The sequence below is a fragment of the Alosa sapidissima genome, chromosome 8, assembly GCF_018492685.1.
Source record: "Alosa sapidissima isolate fAloSap1 chromosome 8, fAloSap1.pri, whole genome shotgun sequence".
NCBI lineage: Eukaryota > Metazoa > Chordata > Actinopteri > Clupeiformes > Clupeidae > Alosa > Alosa sapidissima.
In genome coordinates, this window is record NC_055964.1 from 24,415,618 (window position 1) to 24,441,623 (window position 26,006).

A 26,006-nucleotide genomic window follows, 5' to 3' on the forward strand; every position below is an offset into this window, starting at 1 on the left:
CTGGACCCATCCCTGTGCTTAAAAGTGTTCTAAGCGATGCTGGGTAACGTCACTTCTGTTGACTTTCAAACAAAACAGAGAGCTAGCTCGCTACTTCCTCCCTCTCCCTCCCGTGCTGCTCCCGTGCAATTGAAACTCTCCTAAATGCGCATCTCGTCTGTGATTTGCTGGAACAGTTTGTTATGTTTTTATGGGCTAGATTTGCCCAGGTTGTTTTTGTTCCCGTTTTTGGAACCTGGGCTGTCCACAGAGATCGAGTTTTTTTTACAGAGATATTCGGCTATTCGGTTGGTTAGGTGATGTTTGCAGTAAGTGACATAAAATGTTTTAGCCTAAAAAACGCATGGCATCGCTTAGAGCAACTTTAAAGGTGCCATGTGTAAGAATTGAGGTAAAAATATCCAAAAGATGAGCTACACGCATCAAAAGAATGAGAAGAAATAAGGGCGATGATGTCATTAAAAAAATAACAAGGTATAGTGCTGCAGAGATATCAACCTGAATTAGCATGCTAAATTACTAGCCACAGCCCGACAGGTGTCTCAATACCAGTTTCGGCCATGGGAGGCAGTATGCGGACAACATAACCGCTAGCCAAACTGCAATACACGAGTCTCGGTTGTTACTCTAGGGTAAACCAGCTCACTTTCTGGAGGTATACTGCCCCCATCTTTTATGGAATGTGGAGTATGAATTGATTTTTGGCGGACATTACACATGGCATCTTTAAGCGCATGGCATCGCTTAGAGCACCTTTAAGCCCTCCATCACTCCTAGACAGGCCGTGGAAGTAACACAACCCAAACCCAACAAGGCTTTTTTACATGGTAATGGTTGGAATATCAATAACAGTTTAACAGAGGTTGATCATGGCAGGATAGACAAGGACAGCAGCATGCACACAGGGTGCACATCCCGGAGAGAAATGAATCAGATGTGTGTTAACAGATTTCTGTCATATTACAGCCAGATCCATGATGCTTCACCAGGAGGAAGGAGTTACGAGGATCTCAGACTGTGCTGCGAGAAAAGCAATTTATGAGCCACCAGGCGCAGAACCTATTGATTTATGCTATCAGGGACACATCATGAGCTGCAACCATTTCAGAGAGAGAGTAAGAGAGAGAGAAAGAGAGAGAGAGAGAGAGAGAGAATGAAAAAGTTGTTTAATGGCCCAAAAATATCAAACAAATTCATGGACAGTCACATTTACCATCTTTAAACTAGACCCTCAGTTAGATTGTTTGTGGATCCCAGCATACCAACTACTGCTGTACTGTAAAAGCAGTGTGTCTCTTGAAACATTTTATTATTACGAAACAACTATTTGTTTTTGAGGAAGGATATCATTTTTTTATGTAGGCTAATACCCTGTTTAGTGCAGGGTATGACATAAACTTAAGCAAAAAAAAATACTACCAGGTATAGCTAAGCCAGCTCCAACATATTTGACATATTTTTGTGAATACATTTTGAGGACATTCGGTATATCCAGAGCACCATCCATTTAAATCATACATAAAATGCATGGAATGCATGTGCTATCTGGACACTTTTATTCTTTTTCATCTTTCTCTTGTTATATTCCTTCCAACATGAATGGAATGATTTCATACTGTGCTTGAGATTAGAGGCTCTGTTTTTTTTTCATCAAAGGTCAGTCCGAGTGTCTTGTTCTCGTCAGAAGTATCACTAAATATTTCATAATTCCTCTGATTATGTCCTCCATTTCAACTGTCTTACCGTCAAGGCATCCTCAGAGCAGCATACTGAGATAGAGGCATAGCCTCGTCAACCACGGCATGACGTTGCACAATGACGCGCATGGAGAGCTCCCCCTGTCCAGACCCATTTGTTGTTATGTTGCTATCGTTCCCAGACCTCTCAACCATCAGAGGGTGGAAATGAGAACAGGTTTGCTTACAGAATAACAGAGATATTTTCATTATCTGCAGGGGTAGGTGGCTGCTGGCGAGAGCAGCAAAGCAGGATGGTTTGGTTTTCCCCCTCGTTCAAAGCTGGCTTTTACAAACCTTTTCATTAAATCACCTTGACGCAGGGAAAAGTGGAGTATGCAGTATGGAGGCTCATGCCAGAGTGAGAGTGATGTGTTTGTGTTAGTGTGTGTGTGTGTGTGTGTGAGAGAGAGAGAGTGAAAGAAAAAGTGACTGATGTGTGTGCCATGGGAGTGAAGTGTCACTGCAGATTTAAACTGCTAGATATGTCTGCAGATTTGAACTGCTGATTAGGAGCTTGACACATGTGCAAAGCATACCCTGAGCGCATGATTACAGCCTTGAGCTTGTACTCCATACAGAGTTCAGTAATCTCTATTCTATGTACTCCAATGGGGCACCTATTCCAAATACAGCATGTGAGGTGGAGAGGATGGAAATTAATCAGAGCCATGATGACCTGTTGATTTATTCATTCAAAGTGAACATCCTTAAATGGCATAAAAGAATCAAGACTTATGTTCAGGAAACAGACTGTTACAATAACACAGAATAAAACTGATATGGGGTTAGAGCTGTGAAGCCTTTCATAAAGCACAATCAATGTGTGCGTTCAGGTACCTGAACCCCCCCCACACACACACACATACACACACATACACACACACACACGCACACACACACAAATACACACACAGGGAGAGCGAGAGAGAGAAATTGAGCAATTTCATTCCCCTGGATTGTCAATGGAAAAATTGCACCAGGCTTTTGATTTTGCTCCTCCAGTCTTCTACTAGCCTTGGCCAAGCCTGAAGTCAATATTTTAGCTGTTCACTATCTATTAGCCTTCCCCCCTTCTCCACTGTTGCCAGTCCTCAGCAGTGCCCAGCCATTAGTCAGTGAAGTGGAAATCGGACGTTCAACGCCTGCTTGGTTGACCGCAGACAGACTCTGCGGAGGTAATCACAGAGGTGTCTAGCAGGTGCTTGCTGCTTGAAAGCCTTGTGCGCTCTCCATAACGGAGTAGGGGTTTGGATTGGATGGAGGAGGAGGGGAGAATGAATTGGCAGAGGTGCTGATGGCTTCTGTATTATATGGGAGTCTGACAGTTGCAGAGTAAAAGTCAGAGCAATCACTTCTCGTCAGTCTCCTCTATGATAGGGGTGGACCCTTTCCTGTCCACAGGGGTCATTCAGTCATTTTATTGAGCCGTGTCCCTTCTGACGACGCCATCTTTTCTGGACATGGTGTGACCTTTTGACCACTGCTGGGACTACTACTGGCCGTTTCCAGCAGAAAACACCAGTGGCTGTCCATGCCTGTCCATCTATAAATGACTCACTACACTATGCATTAGATGATGCGATGATTCACTGTCCTCTGTGACCCTGTATGCCTCCTATTATGTGGAATCTATTCAGGAAAGACATAAACGGGGCTGACTTAAAGCTTTATAACCCTCCAAGAATAGGCCAGTGTCCTACAACCTGTGTTGGTATGTGTTGATAATGATAATTAACAAGATATACAGACACTTCAAAGAGCTAACAAAACAAAGTCACCTCCATGACATTTAGCAACATTCAGCTTGCAACATTATCATGTATAAATGTAGGAGTATGATTTGCTCTTTTCAGTGCATGTAAGGTAAAACAGGTCTTTTGGACTGACATGGACTGACTGATAAATTGGATAGAACTCTTTGGATTTATTTTGTTTTTGATTGTGTTTTTGGCAACTTTTGTTTTCCACAAACGTAGGCCTACCGCTAATCAGCAGCCACATTTTCCACCCTTGGCGAAAGTCATCATAACACAAGGTGTGTTCTAGCAGCCACAGCACCACCACACCACAGCTGCGCTTATCGCAGCTTCCGTGGAAACAAGTGTAGCCCCAGAGATGGCAGGATCATCTTCACCGAAGTATTAGAAGTTCGATACAGATTTTATTTGAAGCAGATATTTAAACTCTGTCTGCTATATTGAAATATGCATGAGCATGACGATGACCAATATAATCTGTCAGCCCAATTTTGAGAAAGAGGATTGTGCATAGATTTCTCAGGCCACACAATGTTACATTAACCAAAATACGTTCTGGTGCCAAATAGTTATAGTCACAAAGAGTTTAGTGCTTTAAGTATTATGATAGTGTCCTCTGTAAATTACTGAAACAGGAAGTTTGCTTCAGTCAGGCCATGACAAATCCTACATGAGAAGGCACTATGCCGACTGTGGGAAACACTGGGACAATGGATTATCAAGCGTTTGCAGATATAGCAAATGGGCTGTAACCGTGGGAGCGGAGAAATCCATTCTTCTGCAGTAGGCTATTCTAGAGATGTAGTCTAATATGCAGTTGTGCACAATCCTCTACATATGATTACCTATGCATGCAAAAATGGGATTAACCTATTACGTTAATCTGTGATGCATTTAAACGGTGACTCTTAACTTGTCAAAACATAAACAATTAACAGCAAGATTGATAGCCTGACCTCTTCACTATTGAAACAACTTTGTTACACTGAAAGACAACTATCTTCCGTAGGCTACCGGACTTTTCCACAAAATTATGAATTTTAATTTATCCTCTAGCCTACTCTGCTTGATGTAACAGGTCCACCAACTGGGGTCGCTTTAAGAGACGTCTCCCCTTGTCCGTGGTTGATATGGGATTGACAGAGATAAGCCACCTCCTACCTGCCTTTTTGGATCGCTTGATAAGACTTCCTCCAAGTCCAACAGTCACTCCTACGTTAGCGTGGACTTCACTTTTGATACCACCATAGCATCCAGTATTCGCAGGCAGGGAAAACTGGATGGTAAGTTTAATGAATCGCCGTGCTTCTTTTGTTTGTAGGCTACCATCATAATTGACTGGGTCGCTGTTCCTATGTTTGTCAGGGTTTGAAAAAGTAGGCTACCCCAAATATTTGTTGAAATTTGATATTAATCATATAGGCTGACTGTAAAATATCAGAGAGTGTACAATGTCACGACGAGTTGTGAAGTCATGCCATTGAAGTAGCTAATATAAATAATATTATGATTATGAATGTCAGTCGTCAGGCTTATGAATGCAATTATATGTATCCGCGTTTGAAACCTAAACTCTTCTGCAGATATTAATTACATTTGTTAGTGAACAACATTTGGAAAATCTCAACATTTCGCAGTCATAATGCAGTGTAGCCTACATAATCCATAGCCTACTGTTTAATAACAGCAATAGCCTGAATTGAATTTTAACAATCAATCACAGTTTGAATAAATTTGACTCGAGCGCTATTTTCTGGACCGTGTTCATTTGACTGCATTGTTTACAAAGCAATTAAATATTGAGTTACCTTTCAATTAAGGCTGTGATCCATTTTTATTCTTCGAACAAACGTTCCAGTGTTGTTGGCCACATCTCTCATACGAGCACATGTGGAGATGAAAGTTTTATTTTGTCAAAAGCTATTTAACGATTTCACTAGTATGTTTTTATTATTATTAGTGATAGACCGATCATTACTGGTCATCCTCCGCTACAGTGATGCTGTATACAAACTAAATCTGGAGCAAGGAACATGCACTAATGACTAGAAACTTGGGGCTTCAAGACACACAGGGGAGGGGAGGGGAGGGGAGGAGGGAATCAAAGCCTTGATTCACATTCGGTGTTATCACAGAGCTGAAAGACGTGGGTGATATTCTTTTGAGCTCCAAACTGCTATTTTACACTTTCCCCCAATGCTTGTTAGCAGCACCACACAAGGCAGCGCGGGGATCTCACATCAGGAGTCATGTGCAGTCTATGTTGCATAAAAACACAGGAAATATACAGAGCCTAAATAGTTTGTTTTTAGTGTGAGCAGGTGGACCACAATTAACATAGTATTCTTTGGGATCATGCCAAGAGTCAAGGCAATAAAGGATGTTACTGGTAAAAAAAAAAAACACTGCCCACTCTCTTGCCCTTTTGTTAGTGAATGATAAAATGGACTTCCAAGGCAGCTTGTATTGTAACATACAACATACAATTAATTAAAGCGTCACAGAATCATTCAAAGGATCTAGTTATAGATGATGCTATACTGTGCTGTGCTCTTATTTATTCAGGGCTAGTGTTTGGTCTACTATTCTGTTTTAAGAGGTGAGCATATGTTTCACAGCATCATCCTCTACTAAACAAATGTTTGTGCTTTTGCAGAGTACTTCAAGAATAGTTATCAGTTTTTTTTTTGTTCAGCACAGCTGTCAGCTCTGATAGTAATGCACAGTAACTGGGTCAGTCAGTAGGTGACACCTCGATTACTGAGAATGTTACAGTTGCTGGGAAGAGATATAAGGGCCATATCAAAATCTAAGTCAACTTGAGGCAGACTTCCTTAACAACAAGCCAACAAGATTTTATTAGCTCCCTCTTCAAGCTGAAAGCCACCAGATTGATGTGGAAAGTCACACATGTTGGCTATGAGCCATTGGCCCAATCACAACCAAACTGTAGCTTGGCAGGCATATGTGAAAACAACATGCTCAAAATTGTGTTGTTTTCCCCATGTTACATTATGTTGCTAAATATGTCTGCATCAAACTGTGCCAAAGAAACGACTCTGATGATGGCAGTTAATGGGTGAAAGCTAAGTCTAAACGCTTTGTTTTGATTGTGATAGCCAGGCACCCATTATGCTTTCATGTTCAACCGCAAGAGTAATGAAGCCTCGCTGAAAAAGATATTGGAACAGGCTATATGCTGCTGTTTGCCACAGGTCATTAGCTGTGGCTGGGATATCTCTGCTGCATTGATCGCTGATATCGTTCTCTGGTTGATCTCGCTCACTGTGCACAGTAGACCTTTTTTTCTGCATTTTTCATTATATTGACAGAATATGTTACCCTAGGCAAAATTAACACTATAGTGAGCGCTGTGTTGTGTGCTTTTGTGTTCCAGTCAACTCAGCTTTATTGCCTTCCCTAGTCATCAAGAGGAGAGGAGAGTTTAAGCACAATAAGCACTAACAGAAGTCACATAATAACAGAATCAAAGAGCACTCGTTTTGCACCTCTCCGTCGGACCTGTGACGTGACCCGTCCACTGCTAAATATCCTTCCAACAGTAGTGACAAACTCGCTCACCATACAACATGTTTGACAGTTTTCTTTATTTCCTGCACAGCAGTAACAAGTCAAGTAGCCAACACAGTGGACACTCTGTTGCCCCTGCATGGGCTTAGGGCCCCTATACTCTTTTACATCTGGAGGGAGTTTGGAAGGGCTCTTTTTTGGTCCTTAAGTCAGCAGTCACTTGCTGTGGTGAACCGAGGAACTCACACAGGGACTACTGTGTGTCTGTCCGCTAAGGTCAAAGAAAGCCCCTGAAATATGTGGCCATACAATGATGTCATCTTTGAAAAATGGTCTCTATACTAGAGTATTATGCAAGAACTGACCAGAAATGGTCTTCCCCTGTCCTATCCATCATTCAGGGTAAACATGCATCTACACATATGATTTTGGTCAATTATATTCATTTTGGTCAATTATATTCCAAGTCAATTGTATATTATTACAGATTGTATTCTCATCATCTGCTTGGTCAGAAAGTCAATAATTACCTTCGATTTGAAACAAGCAGTGAAACCTGCATATTTCAAGACTTTGATTTGATTTCCTATCCTGCCTTTGCTAGAAGTCTGAAAAATATCAAGCATACCTGAATCATCTGGAACGATGACAAAGCTCTTAGAGCAAATAAAATATCTGGCTTGATTAGATTATTCCCTGTCTGTCTGTCTGTCTGCCTGTCTATCTGTGATTGTGTGTGTGTCTGTTTGTGTGTCTGTGTACACCCATTGATCTCTTCTCTTGCAATCTTCCTCAGACTTGTTAGAATTCTGTTCTTGGCTATTTTAAAAATCCTCACTTGCTGTTCATCTAATGTTCTTTACCACTGCATGCACACATGTAGCAATATTTGTAATCTTAAAAATGTTGTTGTTTTTCATTTGCCTTGAAGTTCAGCCATAATCTTGATACTGAAGTTATATTACATTAGTTAATCTAAATGTGAAACTGGGCCCAGTTCCCCGAAAGCATCTTAAACCTAAGAGCGTCGTAAAGTCTCTCTTACGAACGTCTTAAGATTTGCCGACTGTTTCCCGAAACCATCGTAGCTTAAGAGCGTCGTGAAAACACTCGTAGATCTACGAGTGCTCAAGAGTTGTCGTTACCGGCTAAGAGCGTCTTAACAGTAGGCCTACTTCTCCCTGAGGTCACCAACAGGACATACAGAGGAATTACAACTTAGAATACATAATCCAATTTACGTTCCCATTCTTTATTGTGTTTACCTGTGATGAATTAGATTTTAGCGTGCAAAACAGCATAGCCTACAATTAATGGTCATAATAATGTGATGAAAAGTGGACAAAAATGCAATCAAGTTATGAAACAAGACGTTGCCAGAATAGTTTGCCATTATCTTTGCTAAGTGAGGGCTATATTTTATTAGGCCTATAAGGGTACAAGCAGAGAAAGGAACATGTGGTTTAGTCTGTAGGCCTACTGCATCAAAATCTAAGCCTACACATTTCCTCACTTTACTCGACTTCTTTCTTATCTTCAAACGTGTTCTTAAGTGACACAGCGAAAAAGTAGCCTATTGCATGGTGCAACAATCTAATCTTAAATAATTACAATTATTTATGTCTGTGTGTGGTATATAACCTACTTGGGATGCTTAGGCCTACATGCAGATGTCAAAGTGTTTCTATTTTCGTATTGATGTGAATTAATGTGTAGATCCGAAGCTTAAACGGTAGGCCTATAGCTGTGACGTGCAGTCACCTGACGTCACGGTCAAATCAGAGGATATTTCAGAACTATTAACGTGGACAGCTCCCCTTAAGAGCATCTTAAGAGCAGTGCACGCGCGTTCACGCTACGAGCATGTTCGGAAACAGTCGGAAAAACCAAACGAACGATCGTAAGATGAATCGTAGAAAACCCTCGTAAGACCGTGTCTCCGTCGTTATCGGGAAACTGGGCCCTGAACTATTAACGTGTACAGCTCCCCTTAAGAGTGTCTTAAGAGCAGTGCACGTGCGTTCACGCTACGAGCATGTTCGGGAAACAGTCGGAAAAACCAAACGAACGATCGTATAAGATGAATCGTAGAAAACCCTCTTAAGAGCGTGTCTCCGTCGTTATCGGGAAACTGGGCCCTGGCCTTTTAGTCCTGGGCCCACTTCCCCGAAAGCATCTTAAGCCTAAGAGCGTCGTAAAGTCCCTCTTACGAACGTCTTAAGATTTGCCGACTGTTTCCCGAAACCATCGTAGCTTAAGAGCATCGTGAAAACACGCGTAGATCTACGAGTGCTCCAGAGTACTCGTTACCGGCTAAGAGCGTCTTAACAGTACTTCTCACTGAGGTCACCAACAGGACATACAGAGGAATTACAACTTAGAATACATAATCCAATTTACGTTCCCATTCTTTATTGTGTTTACCTGTGATGAATCAGATTTTAGCGTGCAAAATAGCCTACATTTAATGGTCATAATAATGTGATGAAAAGCGGACAAAAATGCAATCAAGTTATGAAACGAGACGTTGCCAGAATAGTTTGACATTATCTTTGCTAAGTGAATATTTTATTAGGCCTATGAGGTAAAAAGCAGAGAAAGCAACATGTGGTTTAGTCGGTAGCCTACTGCATCAAAATCTAAGCCTACACATTTCCTCTCTTTCTTACTCGACTTCTTTCTTATCTTCAAACGTGTTCTTAAGTGGCACCGCGAAAAATTATTGCATGGTGCAACAATCTAATCTAATTACAATTATTTATGTCTCTGTGTGGTATATAACCTACTTGGGATGCTTACATGCAGATGTCAAAGTGTTTCTATTTTCGTATTGATGTGAATTAATGTGTAGATCCGAAGTTTAAATGGTAGGCCTATAGCTGTGACGTGCAGTCACCTGACATCACCGTCAAATCAGAGGATATTTCAGAACTATTGACGTGGACAGCTCCCCTTAAGAGCATCTTAAGAGCAGTGCATGCGCGTTCACGCTACGAGCATGTTCGGGAAACAGTCGGAAAAACCAAACGAACGCTCGTAAGATGAATCGTAGAAAACCCTCTTAAGAGCGTGTCTCCGTCGTTATCGGGGAAGTGGGCCCTGCTCTGCCTAGCATGGACCATTCCTGCACAGAGATGTTAAGTGATTCTGTTTCCCCCGTCATGTCAAATCCCCACCAGCCACTCCCAGTTTACTCTGGAAATGAGATCGGGCCTCTCTCTAATCACAGGCAGAGTTCGCCGGGCTTAGTTGCACCACTTCATTAGAGTCAGGTTAGCTTCCAGCACCACAGGTCAATATGGATGCTCTGTGGATGTCAGACAATAGGATTTGGGGAGGGCAATTAGATCGTCACCAAGGCGTTAAACCTTTAAGCGGAGAGCAAGTGCTGAGGGGTGATTTATCACTGGTGATCAGCCAAGCAGTAAAGATATTACTGTATTGCTCTGTTGCGTTGGAAGTTTAATGTTTAAATTGAACGTGCTCTGCACTTCCCGTCTCCTCACAGCAGAACAGTCACGACTGCCGGGACGAGGAGCACACTGTTCACAACACGCACAATCAAAATGCTTTATGCTCTGCTGAGATTACAAGATATCACTCCATAGTGCAAAGGCCCCTCCAGCTAGTGACAGCACTAAATTAGTTTTTAGAATCACCTCAGAGTCAAGTGAAACTAGCCTATAGCTTAATTACATCATTACATACTCCTACAAAATATGTACCATAATGAAATACCAGACTCTGACGATGTATGCGATACTGGACACTCCACAGGTGGATTAATTATGATACAATAAAAATTTAATTTAGAATATAAGGCAGGAGCTGCCAGTGTAAAGTAATATTTCAAAGAGCTTTCAGCTACTGACTGATGAAAGAAAATTATCTCCTGAGTTAATTAAAAATATTTTTGGAAAGACTGAGTCGCTTTTATATGGAGCCATATTTTGAAGGAGTCGTTGGAAGTGAGATAATTTCACACAGAATTTTATGAAAGCCCCCTTCGTTTTCTTAAACAGTAGGAGTGCGTGTGGTTTGTGAGAGCACACATAGAAGAAGACATATTACTGTATGTGTTCTCACAGGTGAAATATTGAAATCTCTTTTAATGAATATCCATTTAAAGCTTCTGTTCAGAGATCATGAGCATGATATAACAACAAAACAGCATGAGTCTGATTTCACAACAGCATTCTTTGTATAACATTTATTGATTCTCAACCTCCAATTACTGTGTGAACAAAAGAACATCTTTTAAATCTTTATAGATAGCATCTGTATTTGCACTTTCTCTACTAAAAATGCTGTCAGGCTGCAGCAGTTAATCTGCCCATGTCCTGTTTAGCAAGACCACAGCAGTGCAATAGGAGGACGGCGAGGCGAGGCCGCAGATTTGAACGTGTAAAGGTGTGGGGTTTTGAACATTCTAACATAAGATTATGTTCTGTAACAATTCAAGGTTCCAAAATTCTATGTTGAATTCAATGAACCCAGATATTTTTTAGAACGTTAATTTTCCAACATTCCCGTCACACCGGTGTGACGGTACACCTTTAAGGGTTAATGGAACGGTTTGACATCCCCAGAGATAGTGTGACTGAGGTGCTGGATAGACTTCTGAGATATTGATTATGTGGCTCTGGCATTTCAGGTTCTGTGTGCCCGTGCCAGAATGTTCACACTCTCAGTGAGTGTTACATCTGAGTGTTACACAGAATTGTTTACTTTCCTTTCCATATATTGTTCATTTTCTTCTGTTCTACTTGGTGACATGAATTTATGAGCTCAGTGGTTTAATACAGAAAGGGTCAACATGATCTGACTTTCTGAGCTACCGAATTGTCTTTTCGTCGTTCTTGTTGATATGAATCCCACCTCTCTCCTTCTGGCACACATTGATCTTAATGACAGGTAATGGATTTACAGTCAGGTTTTCATGGCTCTTCAAAGTGAGCTTTTGTGTGTTCCCAGTTGATTTTTCACAAAGCGCCAAACATCCTCCTCTACCCTAACAGACCAATTCCCTTGTTAGGGTGTTCTAAAGTCTAGAGCTGCTGTCTTTCCCAACATCTAATCAGCATTATTCATGCACTGTTACAGAAACACAAACCAAACTGTTCTGCATCAGTGAATGGATATTGTCACAATGTCAGCGCATACAATGAGAGAAACCCAAGTGTGATCCATATAGGGTATTAAATTGAAGCAGTATTGAAAGTTTTCATAACATCCTCTCTTAGTAAGGGTGGCATCTGGTCTGCGAGCAGCACAAATGTTCTTAGCCACACATTCTCAGTTTACATTAGAGCAGAGGAATTAGCTAGATGAATGTACTACTACCACTTGTATGTGTTACTGTGGGCTTGACCTTGAATTGGGGTTTCTGTCCCTGTCAGATGCAAAACACCACTTCTGTTAGTGAGGTGATCCAAAGTCACAGTATGTGTTCATTTAGGGAGTCAAAAGAAGATCTCACAAGCAGTCCACATTCTCTGTCAGTGAGCATCACATTACATTAAGTTTGCTTAAAAAAACAGTCATTTTCTATTCCAGAGGCTCATTTTGAAAAGAAAGCCAGATTATCTCACAAGTGTTACATTCTGCCTACTAGGCTATGTAACCAGAGAGGGAAGACCACGCGGATTTTGCCGTATAAAAATATGTATTTATTTAAGTTAAAGAATTAACAACGTAAGTTAAGTAAAGTCAGTATAAATGATAGGTTGGGAAATAAAAGTGTATGCGATATGAGAATTGAGGTGTCGTGCGTAAAGAAACAAATAGCCAAAATGGTGCGGGAGAGGAGGATAAGCGGCGGCCTCCACAACCAGGTCTGACGAGATCTTAAAGCCCAAGATCCAGGAAGGAATCACACGCGTCGCGCCACACCTGTGCCACACCTGTGCTTGGCCCACCTGTAGAGGAGACGCAAGACAGGAAAAAAAAGCAACAAGGAGGAGGAGCCCGGCAAGTCCGTGACACAAGCAAAACAATAATTGAGGGGCGACTTAATATTCAATACTTAAATCCTGTACACTCCGGTTAATGGCTCAGACTAATTTAACGCCTTATATCAGTGTAGTCTCACTTTTTCTGACAGTCAGGTTTTTTCATGAATACATAATATTAGATATGAACTAGAAAACGCAATTCCAGGGAATTACCAGTGCATGAAAATGCAAAACATATTGTGTGAAATATATTGTTAAAGCAAATGATGTGCTAATTGGCAACCAACATGATGAGGTTTAATATAGTTGGAATGACTGAACTAGGTAGATGAGGTTTAATATAGTTGGAATGACTGAACAGTTAAATAGGGTGATAGTTTAAAAGGTTAAATTATTTGCTAGGTAGATGAGGTTTAATATAGTTAGAATGACTGAACTCGGTAGATGAGGTTTAATATAGTTGGAATGACTGAACAGTTAAATAGCTGGATAGTTTAAAAGGTTAAATTATTTGCGAGGTAGATGAGGTTTAATATAGTTGGAATGACAGTTAAATAGGGTGATAGTTTAAAAGGTTAAATGATTTTCTAGGTAGATGAGGTTTAATATAGTTGGAATGACTGAACTAGGTAGATGAGGTTTAATATAGTTGGAATGACTTTACAGTTAAATAGCTGGATAGTTTAAATAGTTAAATTATTTGCTAGGTAGATGAGGTTTAATATAGGTGGATAGTTTAAATGGTTAAATTATTTGCTTGGTAGATGAGGTTTAATATAGGTGGATAGTTTAAATGGTAAAATTATTTGCTAGGTAGATGATAGTGATGGGCAAATGAAGCTTTGGTGAACCACTAAACCACAGCAGTGTGAAGCTAGCAACACTAATGAAAAAATCCAATATGGCTGCCACATGAAGATTTTTCAACATAAAAGTCCTTATCCAAACCAGTATATGTAACCAAAAATATTGGTTTCCTAAGGACTTTTATGTTGAAAAATGTATGTGTGGCGGCCATCTTTTTGCTTTTCAGCTAGTGTCGCTAGGTTCACACTGCTGTGGTTCAGTGGTTCACCAAAGCTTCATTTGGCCATCACTAGTAGATGAGGTTTAATATAGTTGGAATGACTGAACAGTTGAACAGGATGTGTAGTCTTATATTAAGAGAATGAGACTGCGAGAATGAGAGTTGATGCAGGTGGCCTGGCCACCTGGCACAAGAGTCTAATTGCTGTGATGTCATAAAGGCCTAATAGTTTTTAATTAATAGTTTAATCAATCAATCAATCAGTTGAACTGGCTCTTTGATGGGGCCTGATAGAGGTGCAAATCAAGTTAATTAGCCCATTGTGATGTCATCAGCCTAATGTTAAGTCTATGGGGAAATTTTGAGTAGTTTTTAATAAATAGTTTAAAAAGTATAAAATTTACAAAGATGAAAAATACAAAGCCCAGTACGTATGTCCTAAGTAAGACCTACGTAACATAGTTTGAATGAAATTTCTACGTTAAACTCAAGGGCTCAAGGGCTGAAGTGCTCAAGGGCTGAAGTGCCATTGAGCAAGGCACCTAACCCCTCACTGCTTCCCGAGCGCCGCTGTGGTTGCAGGCAGCTCACTGCGCTGGGATTAGTGTGTGCTTTACCTCACTGTGTGTTCACTGTGTGCTGTTTGTGTTTCACTAATTCACGGATTGGGTTAAATGCAGAGACCAAATTTCCCTCACGGGATCAAAAAAGTATATATACTTATACTTACTTACTTAAACGGTTGAAGCTGCATTAATTGCGTTAGAAGAAGAACTAGAAAACGCAATTCCAGGGAATTACCAGTGCATGAAAATGCAAAACATATGGTGTGAAATATATTGTTAAAACAGATGATGTGCTCATTGGCAACCAACATGATGAGGTTTAATATAGTTGAAATGACTGAACTAGGTAGATGAGGTTTAATATAGTTGGAATGACTGAACTAGGTAAATGAGGTTTAATATAGTTGGAATGACTGGACAGTTAAATAGGTGGATCGTTTAAATGGTTAAATTATTTGCTAGGTAGATGAGATTTGATATAGTTGGAATGACTGAACTAGGTAGATGAGGTTTAAGATAGTTGGAATGACTGAACAGTTAAATAGGTGGATAGTGTAAACGGTTACATTATTTGCTAGGTAGATGAGGTTTAATATAGTTGGAATGACTGAACTAGGTAGATAAGGTTTAATATAGTTGGAATGACTGAACAGTTAAATAGGTGGATAGTTTAAAAGGTTAAATTATTTGCTAGGTAGATGAGGTTTAATATAGTTGGAATGACTGAACTAGGTAGATAAGGTTTAATATAGTTGGAATGACTGAACAGTTAAATAGGTGGATAGTGTAAAAGGTTACATTATTTGCTAGGTAGATGAGGTTTAATATAGTTGGAATGACTGAACTAGGTAGATAAGGTTTAATATAGCCTGGCCACCTGGCTTAGGATTCTATTTGCTTAACGGCAGTCTTAATAGAGCCATATTGTATGCTTAAAGCCTGAGACAGAGTATATAGTTTAAAAAATGTAGATAGTGTAATGGATGTTGATAGACAGAAAGTTGAATGGATGTTGATAGGCAGATTGTTTAATGGATGTTGATGGATAGTTTAATGGGTGGATGAGTGAATGGTTTGAAGAGGATGAATGGATAGAAAGTGGATGAAATGTGCCTTATATCCTTGTAGAATGGAGAGACACAGAGAGAGTTGGCCTAGTTCAGCAGAAAGCAGTTGATACAGGTGCAATCAGTTGAACTGATTCTTTGATGGGGCCTAGATGAGCAGCTGGAAGTTGATACAGGTGCAAATCAAGTTAAATAGTCCATTGTGATGTCATCAACCTAATGTTAAGTCTATGGGGAAATTTTGAGTAGTTTTTAATAAATAGTTTAAAAAGTATAAAAGTTACAAAGATGAAAAATACAAAGCCCAGATGTCCTAAGTAAGACCTACGTAACATAGTTTGAATAAAGTTTCTACGTTAAAAGGTTGAAGCTGCATTAATTGCGTTAGAAGAAGAAGTAGAAGAAGAAGAAGAAGAAGAAGAAGCCTAGGAAGAACAGTACAGTGCATTTTCATGCACTGTAATAATAACTAGAAAACGCAATTCCAGGGAATTACTAGTGCATGAAAATGCAAAACATATGGTGTGAAATATATTGTTAAAACAGATGATGTGCTAATTGGCAACCAACATGATGAGGTTTAATATAGTTGGAATGACTGAACTAGGTAGATGAGGTTTAATATAGTTGCAATGACTGAACAGTTAAATAGGTGGATAGTGTAAAAGGTTAAATTATTTGCTAGGTAGATGAGGTTTAATATAGTTAGAATGACTGAACTAGGTAGATAAGGTTTAATATAGTTGGAATGACTGAACAGTTAAATAGGTGGATAGTTTAAAAGGTTAAATTATTTGCTAGGTAGATGAGGTTTAATAGTTGGAATGACTGAACTAGGTAGATGAGGTTTAATATAGCCTGGCCACCTGGCCTAGGATTCTAATTGCTTAACGGCAGTCTTAATAGAGCCATATTGTATGTTTAAAGCCTGAGACAGAGTATATAGTTTAAAAAAATGTAGATAGTGTAATGGATGTTGATAGACAGAAAGTTGAATGGATGTTGTATAGGCAGATTGTTTAATGGATGTTGATGGATAGTTTAATTGGTGGATGAGTGAATGGTTTGAAGAGGATGAATGGATAGAAAGTTGGTTGAAATGTGCCTTATATCCTTGTAGAATGGAGAGACACAGAGAGAGTTGGCCTAGTTCAACAGAAAGCAGTTGATACAGGTGCAATCAGTTGAACTGATTCTTTGATGGGGCCTAGATGAGCAGCTGGAAGTTGATACAGGTGCAAATCAAGTTAATTAGTCCATTGTGATGTCATCAGCCTAATGTTAAGTCTATGGGGATTTTATAAAAGTTAATAATTAATAGTTTAAAAAGTATAAAAGTTACAAAGATGAAAAATACAAAGCCCCCATGTCCTAAGTAAGACCTACGCAACATAGTTTGAATTAAGTTTCTACGTTAAACGGTTGAAGCTGCATTAACTGTGTTAGAAGAAGACGAATAATAAGAATAATATTAAGAAGAAGAAGAAGCCTAGGAAGAACAGTACAGTGCATTTTCATGCACTGTAATAATAATAATAATAACTAGAAAACGCAATTCCAGGGAATTACCAGTGCATGAACATGCAAAACATATGGTGTGAAATATATTGTTAAAACAGATGATGTGCTAATTGGCAACCAACATGATGAGGTTTAATACAGTTGAAATGACTGAACTAGGTAGATGAGGTTTAATATAGTTGGAATGACTGAACTAGGTAGATGAGGTTTAATATAGTTGGAATGACTGAACAGATAGGTGGATAGTTTAAAAGGTTAAATTATTTGCTAGGTAGACGAGGTTTAATATAGTTGGAATGACTGGACAGTTAAATAGGTGGATAGTTTAAATGGTTAAATTATCTGCTAGGTAGATGAGATTTAATATAGTTGGAATGACTGAACTAGGTAGATGAGGTTTAATAGTTGGAATGACTGAACTAGGTAGATGAGGTTTAATATAGCCTGGCCACCTGGCCTAGGATTCTAATTGCTTAACGGCAGTCTTAATAGAGCCATATCGTATGCTTAAAGCCTGAGACAGAGTATATAGTTTTAAAAATGTAGATAGTGTAATGGATGTTGATAGACAGAAAGTTGAATGGATGTTGATAGGCAGATTGGTTAATGGATGTTGATGGATAGTTTAATGGGTGGATGAGTGAATGGTTTGAAGAGGATGAATGGATAGAAAGTTGGTTGAAATGTGCCTTATATCCTTGTAGAATGGAGAGACACAGAGACAGTTGGCCTAGTTCAGCAGAAAGCAGTTGATACAGGTGCAATCAGTTGAACTGATTCTTTGATGGGGCCTAGATTTGCAGCTGGAAGTTGATACAGGTGCAAATTGCATGCTAACAATGCTAAAATGCTAACTATGCTAACCATGTTACTTAGCTAACCTAGCTAATCATTTTTAGCAGTTATGTTAACTATGCTAACTAGCATGCTAACTATGCTAACCATGTTACTTAGCTAATCATTTTTAACAGTTATGCTAATTATGCTAACATGCTAACATGCTAACTATGCTAACCATATTACTTAGCTAACTTAGCTAATCATTTTTAGCAGTTATGCTAACTATGCTAACTAGCATGTTAGCATGCTAACTATGCTAACCATGTTACTTAGCTAATCATTTTTAGCAGTTTTGCTAAAAATGCTAACAATCTTAGCAATGCTAACATGTTAATTATGCTAACCATGCTAACTAGCTACAGTGGGTAGGAGTCATAGTTGATGACAAGTAACAGTTACAATGGCTGAACAGTTAAAAAGTTCAGTAGTTTAAAGGCTTAAATTGTTTAACAATGAAATATTGTAGTGAGGACTTTTATTTTGAAACAGTTTTTGGCAGAGGAAGCAGTTGAACAGGATGTGTAGTCTTAATAGGGCCAGTTTGTATGCTTAAAGCCTGAGACTGGCAGTTGATGCAGGTGGCCCGAACACCTGCCATAGGATTCTAATTGCTTAACGGCTCTATTGTGATGTCATCAGCCCATGTTAAGTCTATGGGGAAATTTTGAGTAGTTTTTAATTAATAGTTTAAAAAGTATAAAAGTTACAGAGATGAAAAATACATAGCCCACATGTCCTAAGTAAGACCTACGTAACATAGTTTGAATGAAGTTTCTACGTTAAACGGTTGAAGCTGCATTAACTGCGTTAGAAGAAGAAGAAGAAGAAGAAGAAGAAGAAGACTAGAAAAGCATTTCCTGAAGGAAATACAGTGCATGAAAATGCAAACAATATGATGTCAAATATCATACAGAGTAAAAACAAACTATATTGGTTGCTAGGTAGATGAGGTTTAATATAGTTGGAATGACTGAACAGTTAAATAGGTGGATAGTTTATATAGGTAAATGATTTACTTGGTAGATAAGGTTTAATATAGGTGGAATGATTGAACGGTTAAATAAGTGGATACTTTAAATGGTTAAATTATTTAGGTAGATAGTTGACGATAACTGACACTTGGAATGGCTCTAATGTTTGCTAGCAGTTATGCTAACTATGTTAACAAAGATAATAATGTTAACCAAGTTACTATGCTAACTAGCATGCTAACAATGTTAAAATGCTAAGTATGGTAACCATGTTACTTAGCTGACTTAGCTCATCATTTTAAGCAGTTTTGCTAAAAATGCTAACTAGCATGCTAACCATGTGACTTAGCTAACTTAGCTAATCATTTTAAGCAGTTTTGCTAAAAATGCTAACTAGCATGCTAACATGCTAACTATGCTAACCATGTTACTTAGCTAACTTAGCTAATCATTTTTAGCAGTTTTTCTAAAAATGCTAACTAGCATGCTAACTATGCTAACCACATTACTTAGCTGACTTTGCTAATCGTTTTTAGCAGTTTTGCTAAAAATGCTAACTAGCATGCTAACATGCTAGCATGCTAACTATGCTAACCACGTTACTTAGCTAAATTAGCTAATTGTTTTTAGCAGTTATGCTAACTATACTAACTAGCATGCTAACATGCTAGCATGCTAACTATGCTAACCATGTTACTTAGCTAACTGAGCTAATCATTTTTAGCAGTTTTTCTAAAAATGCTAACTAGCATGCTAACATGCTAACTACTTTACTTAGCTGACTTTGCTAATCGTTTTTAGCAGTTTTGCTAAAAATGCTAACTAGCATGCTAACATGCTAGCATGCTAACTATGCTAACCACATTACTTAGCTGACTTTGCTAATCGTTTTTAGCAGTTTTGCTTAAAATGCTAACTAGCATGCTAACATGCTAGCATGCTAACTATGCTAACCATGTGACTTAGCTAATCGTTTTTAGCAGTTTTGCTAAAAAATGCTAACTAGCATGCTAACATGCTAGCATGCTAACTATGCTAACCACGTTACTTAGCTAAATTAGCTAATTGTTTTTAGCAGTTATGCTAACTATACTAACTAGCATGCTAACATGCTAGCATGCTAACTATGCTAACCATATGACTTAGCTAACTTAGCTAATCATTTTAAGCAGTTTTGCTAAAAATGCTAACTAGCATGCTAACATGCTAGCATGCTAACTATGCTAACCATGTGACTTAGCTAACTTAGCTAACTAGCTACAGTGGGTAGGAGTCATAGTTGATGACAAGTAACAGTTACAATGGCTAAACAGTTAAAAAGTTCAGTAGTTTAAAGGGTTGAATTGTTTAACAGTGAAATATTGTAGTGAGGACTTTTATTTTGAAACAGTTTTTGGCAGAGGAAGCAGTTGAACAGGATGTGTAGTCTTAATAGGGCCAGTTTGTATGCTTAAAGCCTGAGACTGGCAGTTGGTCCAGGTGGCCCGAACACCTGCCATAGGATTCTAATTGCTTAACGGCTCTATTGTGATGTCATCAGCCCATGTTAAGTCTATGGGGAAATTTTGACTAGTTTTTAATTAATAGTTTAAAAAGTATAAAAGTTACAAAGTTGAAAAATACAAAGCCCACATGTCCTAAGTAAGACCTACGTAACATAGTTTGAATGAAGTTTCTACGTTAAACGGTTTAAGCTGCATTAACTGCGTTAGAAGAAGAAGAATAAGAAGAAGAAGAACTAGAAAAGCATTTCCTGAAGGAAATACAGTGCATGAAAATGCAAAAATATGATGTAAAATATCATACAGAGTAAAAACAAACTATATTGGTTGCTATGTAGATGAGGTTTAATATAGTTGGAATGACTGAACAGTTAAATAGGTGGATAGTTTAAATGGTTAAATTATTTAGGTAGATAGTTGACGATAACTGACAGTTGGAATGGCTCTTATGTTTGCTAGCAGTTATGCTAACTATGTTAACAAAGATAATAATGTTAACAAAGTTACTATGCTAACTAGCATGGTAGCATGCTAACCATGTGACTTAGCTAACTTAGCTAATCATTTTTAGCAGTATTGCTAAAAATGCTAACTAGCATGTTAACATGCTAGCGCTAGCATGCTAACTATGTTAACCACGTTACTTAGTTAACTTAGCTAATCGTTTTAGCAGTTTTGCTAAAAATGCTAATTAGCATGCTAACATGCTAACTATGCTAACCACGTTACTTAGCTGACTTAGCTAATCATTTTTAGCAGTTTTGCTAAAAATGCTAACTAACATGCTAACATGCTAACTATGCTAACCACGTTACTTAGCTAACTTAGCTAATCGTTTTCAGCAGTTTTGCTAAAATGCTAACTAGCATGCTAACATGCTAACTATGCTAACCATGTGACTTAGCTAACTTAGCTAATCATTTTAAGCAGTTTTGCTAAAAATGCTAACTAGCATGCTAACGTGCTAGCATGTTAACTATGCTAACCATGTGACTTAGCTAACTTAGCTAGTCATTTTAACCAGTTTTGTTAAAAATGCTAACTAGCATGCTAACATGCTAGCATGCTAACTATGCTAACCATGTGACTTAGCTAACTTAGCTAATCATTTTTAGCAGTTTTGCTAAAAATGCTAACTAGCATGCTAACATGCTAGCATGCTAACCATGTTACTTAGCTAACTTAGCTTACTAGCTACAGTGGGTAGGAGTCATAGTTGATGACAAGTAACAGTTACAATGGCTGAACAGTTAAAAAGTTCAGTAGTTTAAAGGGTTAAATTGTTTAACAGTGAAATATTGTAGTGAGGACTTTTATTTTGAAACAGTTTTAGGCAGAGGAAGCAGTTGAACAGGATGTGTAGTCTTAATAGGGCCAGTTTGTATGCTTAAAGCCTGAGACTGGCAGTTGGTCCAGGTGGCCCGAACACCTGCCATAGGATTCTAATTGCTTAACGGCCGTATTGTGATGTCATAATCATAATGTTAAGTCAATGGGGAAATTTTGATTCGTTTTTAATTAATAGTTTAAAAAGTATAAAAGTTACAAAGGTGAAAAATACAAAGCCCACATGTCATAAGTAAGACCTACGTAACATAGTTTGAATGAAGTTTCTACGTTAAACGGTTGAAGCTGCATTAAGTGCGTTAGAAGAAGAATAATAATAAGAAGAAGCCTAGGAAGAACAGTACAGTGCATTTTCATGCACTGTAAAAAGCCTTGGAATAACAGTACAGTGCATTTTCATGCACTGTAAAAATGCCTAGGAAGAACAGTACAGTGCATTTTCATGCACTATAATAAGAAGAAGCCTAGGAAGAACAGTACAGTGCATTTTCATGCACTGTAATAATAAAGCTAAGAATAAGAAGCCTAGGAAGAACAGTACAGTGCATTTTCATGCACTGTAATAAAGCTTGGCTTTTAAAGATTATTACAAGCATTTGTTTATGTGTTTATCTAGGTAAAGGCAACGAAGATTGTCCAGAAGGCGCAATGGCATCTTTGGTCAACTGACTTCAAGCAAGCAGGAAGTACCACCTAACTCACTGCAGGCAAATAACAGGTCAAGATCAAAGACATGTCTCATTTCAATAACAGCAGTCACCCCTGGTTTGGGGACATGCCAAACTGGGAAGATGTGGGTAAGTGTCCGACGTCCGTCACCGGCACCACCTTCTTAATCGTGGCGTATAGCGTGGTGCTCGCGGTCGGGCTGGTGGGCAACACCTGCCTGGTCTTGGTCATCACGAGGCAGAAAGAGATGCGGAACGTCACCAACATCTTCATTGCCAACCTGTCCTTCTCCGACATCCTGGTCTGCCTCGTGTGCATACCAGTGACCGTCATCTACACGCTGATGGACCGCTGGATCCTCGGCGAGGCGCTGTGCAAGTTCACGCCCTTCGTGCAGTGCATGTCTGTGACGGTCTCCATCATCTCCATGGTGCTTATCGCCCTGGAGCGTCACCAGCTCATCATCCACCCCACCGGCTGGAAGCCCGTGGTGGGCCACTCCTATCTGGCCGTTGCCATCACCTGGATGGTGGCCTGCTTCATCTCCCTGCCCTTCCTCTCCTTCCACGTGCTCACCGAGATGAACTTCCACAACCTCACGCTGCCATTCAACCCCTTCCCCGACCACCTGGTGTGCATCGAGGACTGGCCCACCAACGAGAAGCGGCTGGCCTACACCACGTCCCTGCTGGTCTTCCAGTACTTCCTGCCGCTGGCGCTCATCCTGCTCTGCTACGTGCGCATCTTCCTGCGGCTGCACCGGCGCCGGGACATGGTGGAGCGGACGCGCGACGCCCGGCAGAAGAAGGCCAAAGGCTCCAAGCGGGTCAACATCATGCTGGCCTCCATCGTGGTGGCGTTCGCCGTGTGCTGGCTCCCACTCAACATCTTCAACACCGTCTTCGACTGGAACCACGAGGCCATCCCGTCGTGCCACAACGACGCCATCTTCTCCGCCTGCCACCTCATGGCCATGGCGTCCACCTGCGTCAACCCCATCATCTACGGCTTCCTCAACAACAACTTCCAGAAGGAGCTCAAGGCTCTGCTGTACCGCTGCCGCTGCTGGGGGGCGCCCGAGGACTACGAAAGCTTCCCCCTCTCCACCGTCAGCACAGGCATCACCAAGGGGTCCATCCTCAGCAACGGCTCTGTCAGCATTAACGCCTGACAAATTGGCAGTGGAAGAGGAGGCTGCCTCTCTGGGCTGTAGTTGATAGATATGAATATCCACATGACGCCAAGGCACAGGTCTAAACCAATGTTTTCATTGGCACCTGAACATGACATAAGTTGGACTAACCCATGAAGAGACACAGCACTTATTCATTTAAGACTTGAGGTCCTGCTTAAGGACCCTCGGTTATAGGACTGGTTGCAGACTGTCATTAGAGAGGTCATATGGCTTGGTTTGGTCATGTGAGTGTTTTGCAAGACCAGCTGTAAAAAAAAAAGTATATTGTTGCTGAATGTTGTGGAATATACATGCTGAAGCAGCTGTTGCTTTGATAAGAGAGCTGATAAGGAGTTTCTCTGGAAATGTAACAAGAAACTTTAATGCTTTCCCAAATTAAACTAGCAGCACAGTATTTATCTGAGAGTTACATGCAAAATTATATTTTACCATGCTTAGAGACACATGACATCAGGGTAATGTATTATACTCATCAGAGGAATTAAATTCAGCATTACGTTACTGTAAATCAAGAGGCTCTTATCTTAGAGCCAGTGTTAATATTATGTAGTCATGCTAATGGTTTGTTTGATAACTTGATATTTTATGATGTCTGAACCACTGTAATATACTATGTCATTTGTGGTGATTGTGTGCCATTGCCTTCTGATTGAAAAAACAAAAACAAAAAAAAAAAACAGGTTGTGTACTTTACTAAGGTAGCTTTTGTTAAGTGATCCCTAATTATATATATTTTGTTGCTATATTTAATTTTCTATCTCTTATTTCCGAGTCATTCCAAAGACTTTTTCTGTTGTGGGATGGAAAATGGAAAAATCTGTGTTCAGGAAGTCACCAAAGACTGATAGATGAGCCTAGCCCAGTCATGGATGGATGGATGGATTTGTTGTTCTCCCATGAAACCACATGGCTCATTTCATGAGGCAAAATAGGCTTCTAAAACAAGCACCACTATATACCACTATATACCATAATTCTTGAAATCCAGATTAATTTGTTCATGAAGTGTTACTCCGAATAGGGGTTGAAAGATTTACTAATTGCCTTGCAGTCTTACCATCAACATATTTCAATAGTTATAAAGATTTGAAGAGGCATTATTTCACAGTGTAAAGTAGATGAGTAATATGATACAGTATAATTCCTTATTTGACATCTGTATATCTGATCAGCAACAGCAACATCTAAGCTTAGTGAATGTAATATTACAGATGTAATAGGTGTGTGTGTGTGTGTGTGTGTGTGTGTGTGTGTGCGTGTGTGTGCATGCATTCTTCTAATTGTCAATTTGTCAGTTCTATTACTTTCAGAAAGAAAATGCTTTGAAGAATTTATGTATCAGTAATCTCATGTTGAATATAATAGTCACTCAGTGTGTGTGTGATGTTGATGTGTGCAAGTGTGCATTTATGTGTGTATGTGCATTTGTGTGTGTTTTCTGTGTGTGTGTGTGTGTGTGTGTGTGTGTGTGTGTGTGTGTGTGTGTGTGTGTGTGTGCGCACTTTGTAGGCCTTCAGCTTTGGATTGAATGTATTGACAGAGATAAATGGGTCCAGTCTAATCAAGAAGTTACCATTGCAGAGCTTAAATGTCTACACTGTATATAATGAATGTAACCCACTCCTTATTTAAAGTACAGTACATGGATGCATCTGTAAAAAAACACATGCATGGGAAAGAAGCCAGATAAATGTGGCAATATGCTATAACACAATTTATACTATAAATATTTTATGGAATGGACATTTGATTATTATGTCTGCTATGTCATATAGATATTCAGTAGCAGAATACTATTTGTGTCCTACAGCATTCCAACATAATTACAATATCTGTGAAATGGGATTGTGCCAAATTAACCTTATTAAACCTACCATATTGTCTTTTATTCTATTGCCAACTAATTACACTGTATCGAGTTTAAAACATTATGACATTAGTCACGTACATTTTGTCAATTAAATTTCCAGGTTAAGTACCTTTGTAACCCCCCACACACACCCCAACACAGAACAAATGTGTTTTCAAATGGGCAACAACATCTCATATTGACTGAGCACTGATGGTTTCAGATCCTCAGAGCTCAGGCAGAATGCCTTTATTTACCCTCTGACATAGTGGGTCACCATATTTTACTTAACAAATACAGTACATGTACCTTGCTATTTGATGCACTTAGATTGATCAGCTCCTGTGAAACTGAAGCATTTTGTTTTTTATACTGCAATTCCTTGTAAAATGTGCCGTGTTTCTTCATCATTTTGTATCATTGTTTTTCATTATTAAAAGGGTGAAAATACACCAATAGAATGAGGCCTTC

The 26,006-nt window shown here is 39.3% G+C and overlaps 1 protein-coding gene across 1 annotated transcript; it reads left to right on the forward strand.

Annotated features, from left to right (window-relative positions):
• The first annotated feature begins 4,717 nt into the window (after nt 1-4,717).
• On the forward strand, nt 4,718-26,006 carry npy8br (neuropeptide Y receptor Y8b). The gene is made up of 2 exons (XM_042102106.1): nt 4,718-4,779; nt 22,439-26,006. Exon 2 carries the CDS (start codon nt 22,556-22,558, stop codon nt 23,660-23,662), a length of 1,107 nt encoding a protein of 368 aa, XP_041958040.1. The 5' UTR covers nt 4,718-4,779; nt 22,439-22,555; the 3' UTR covers nt 23,663-26,006.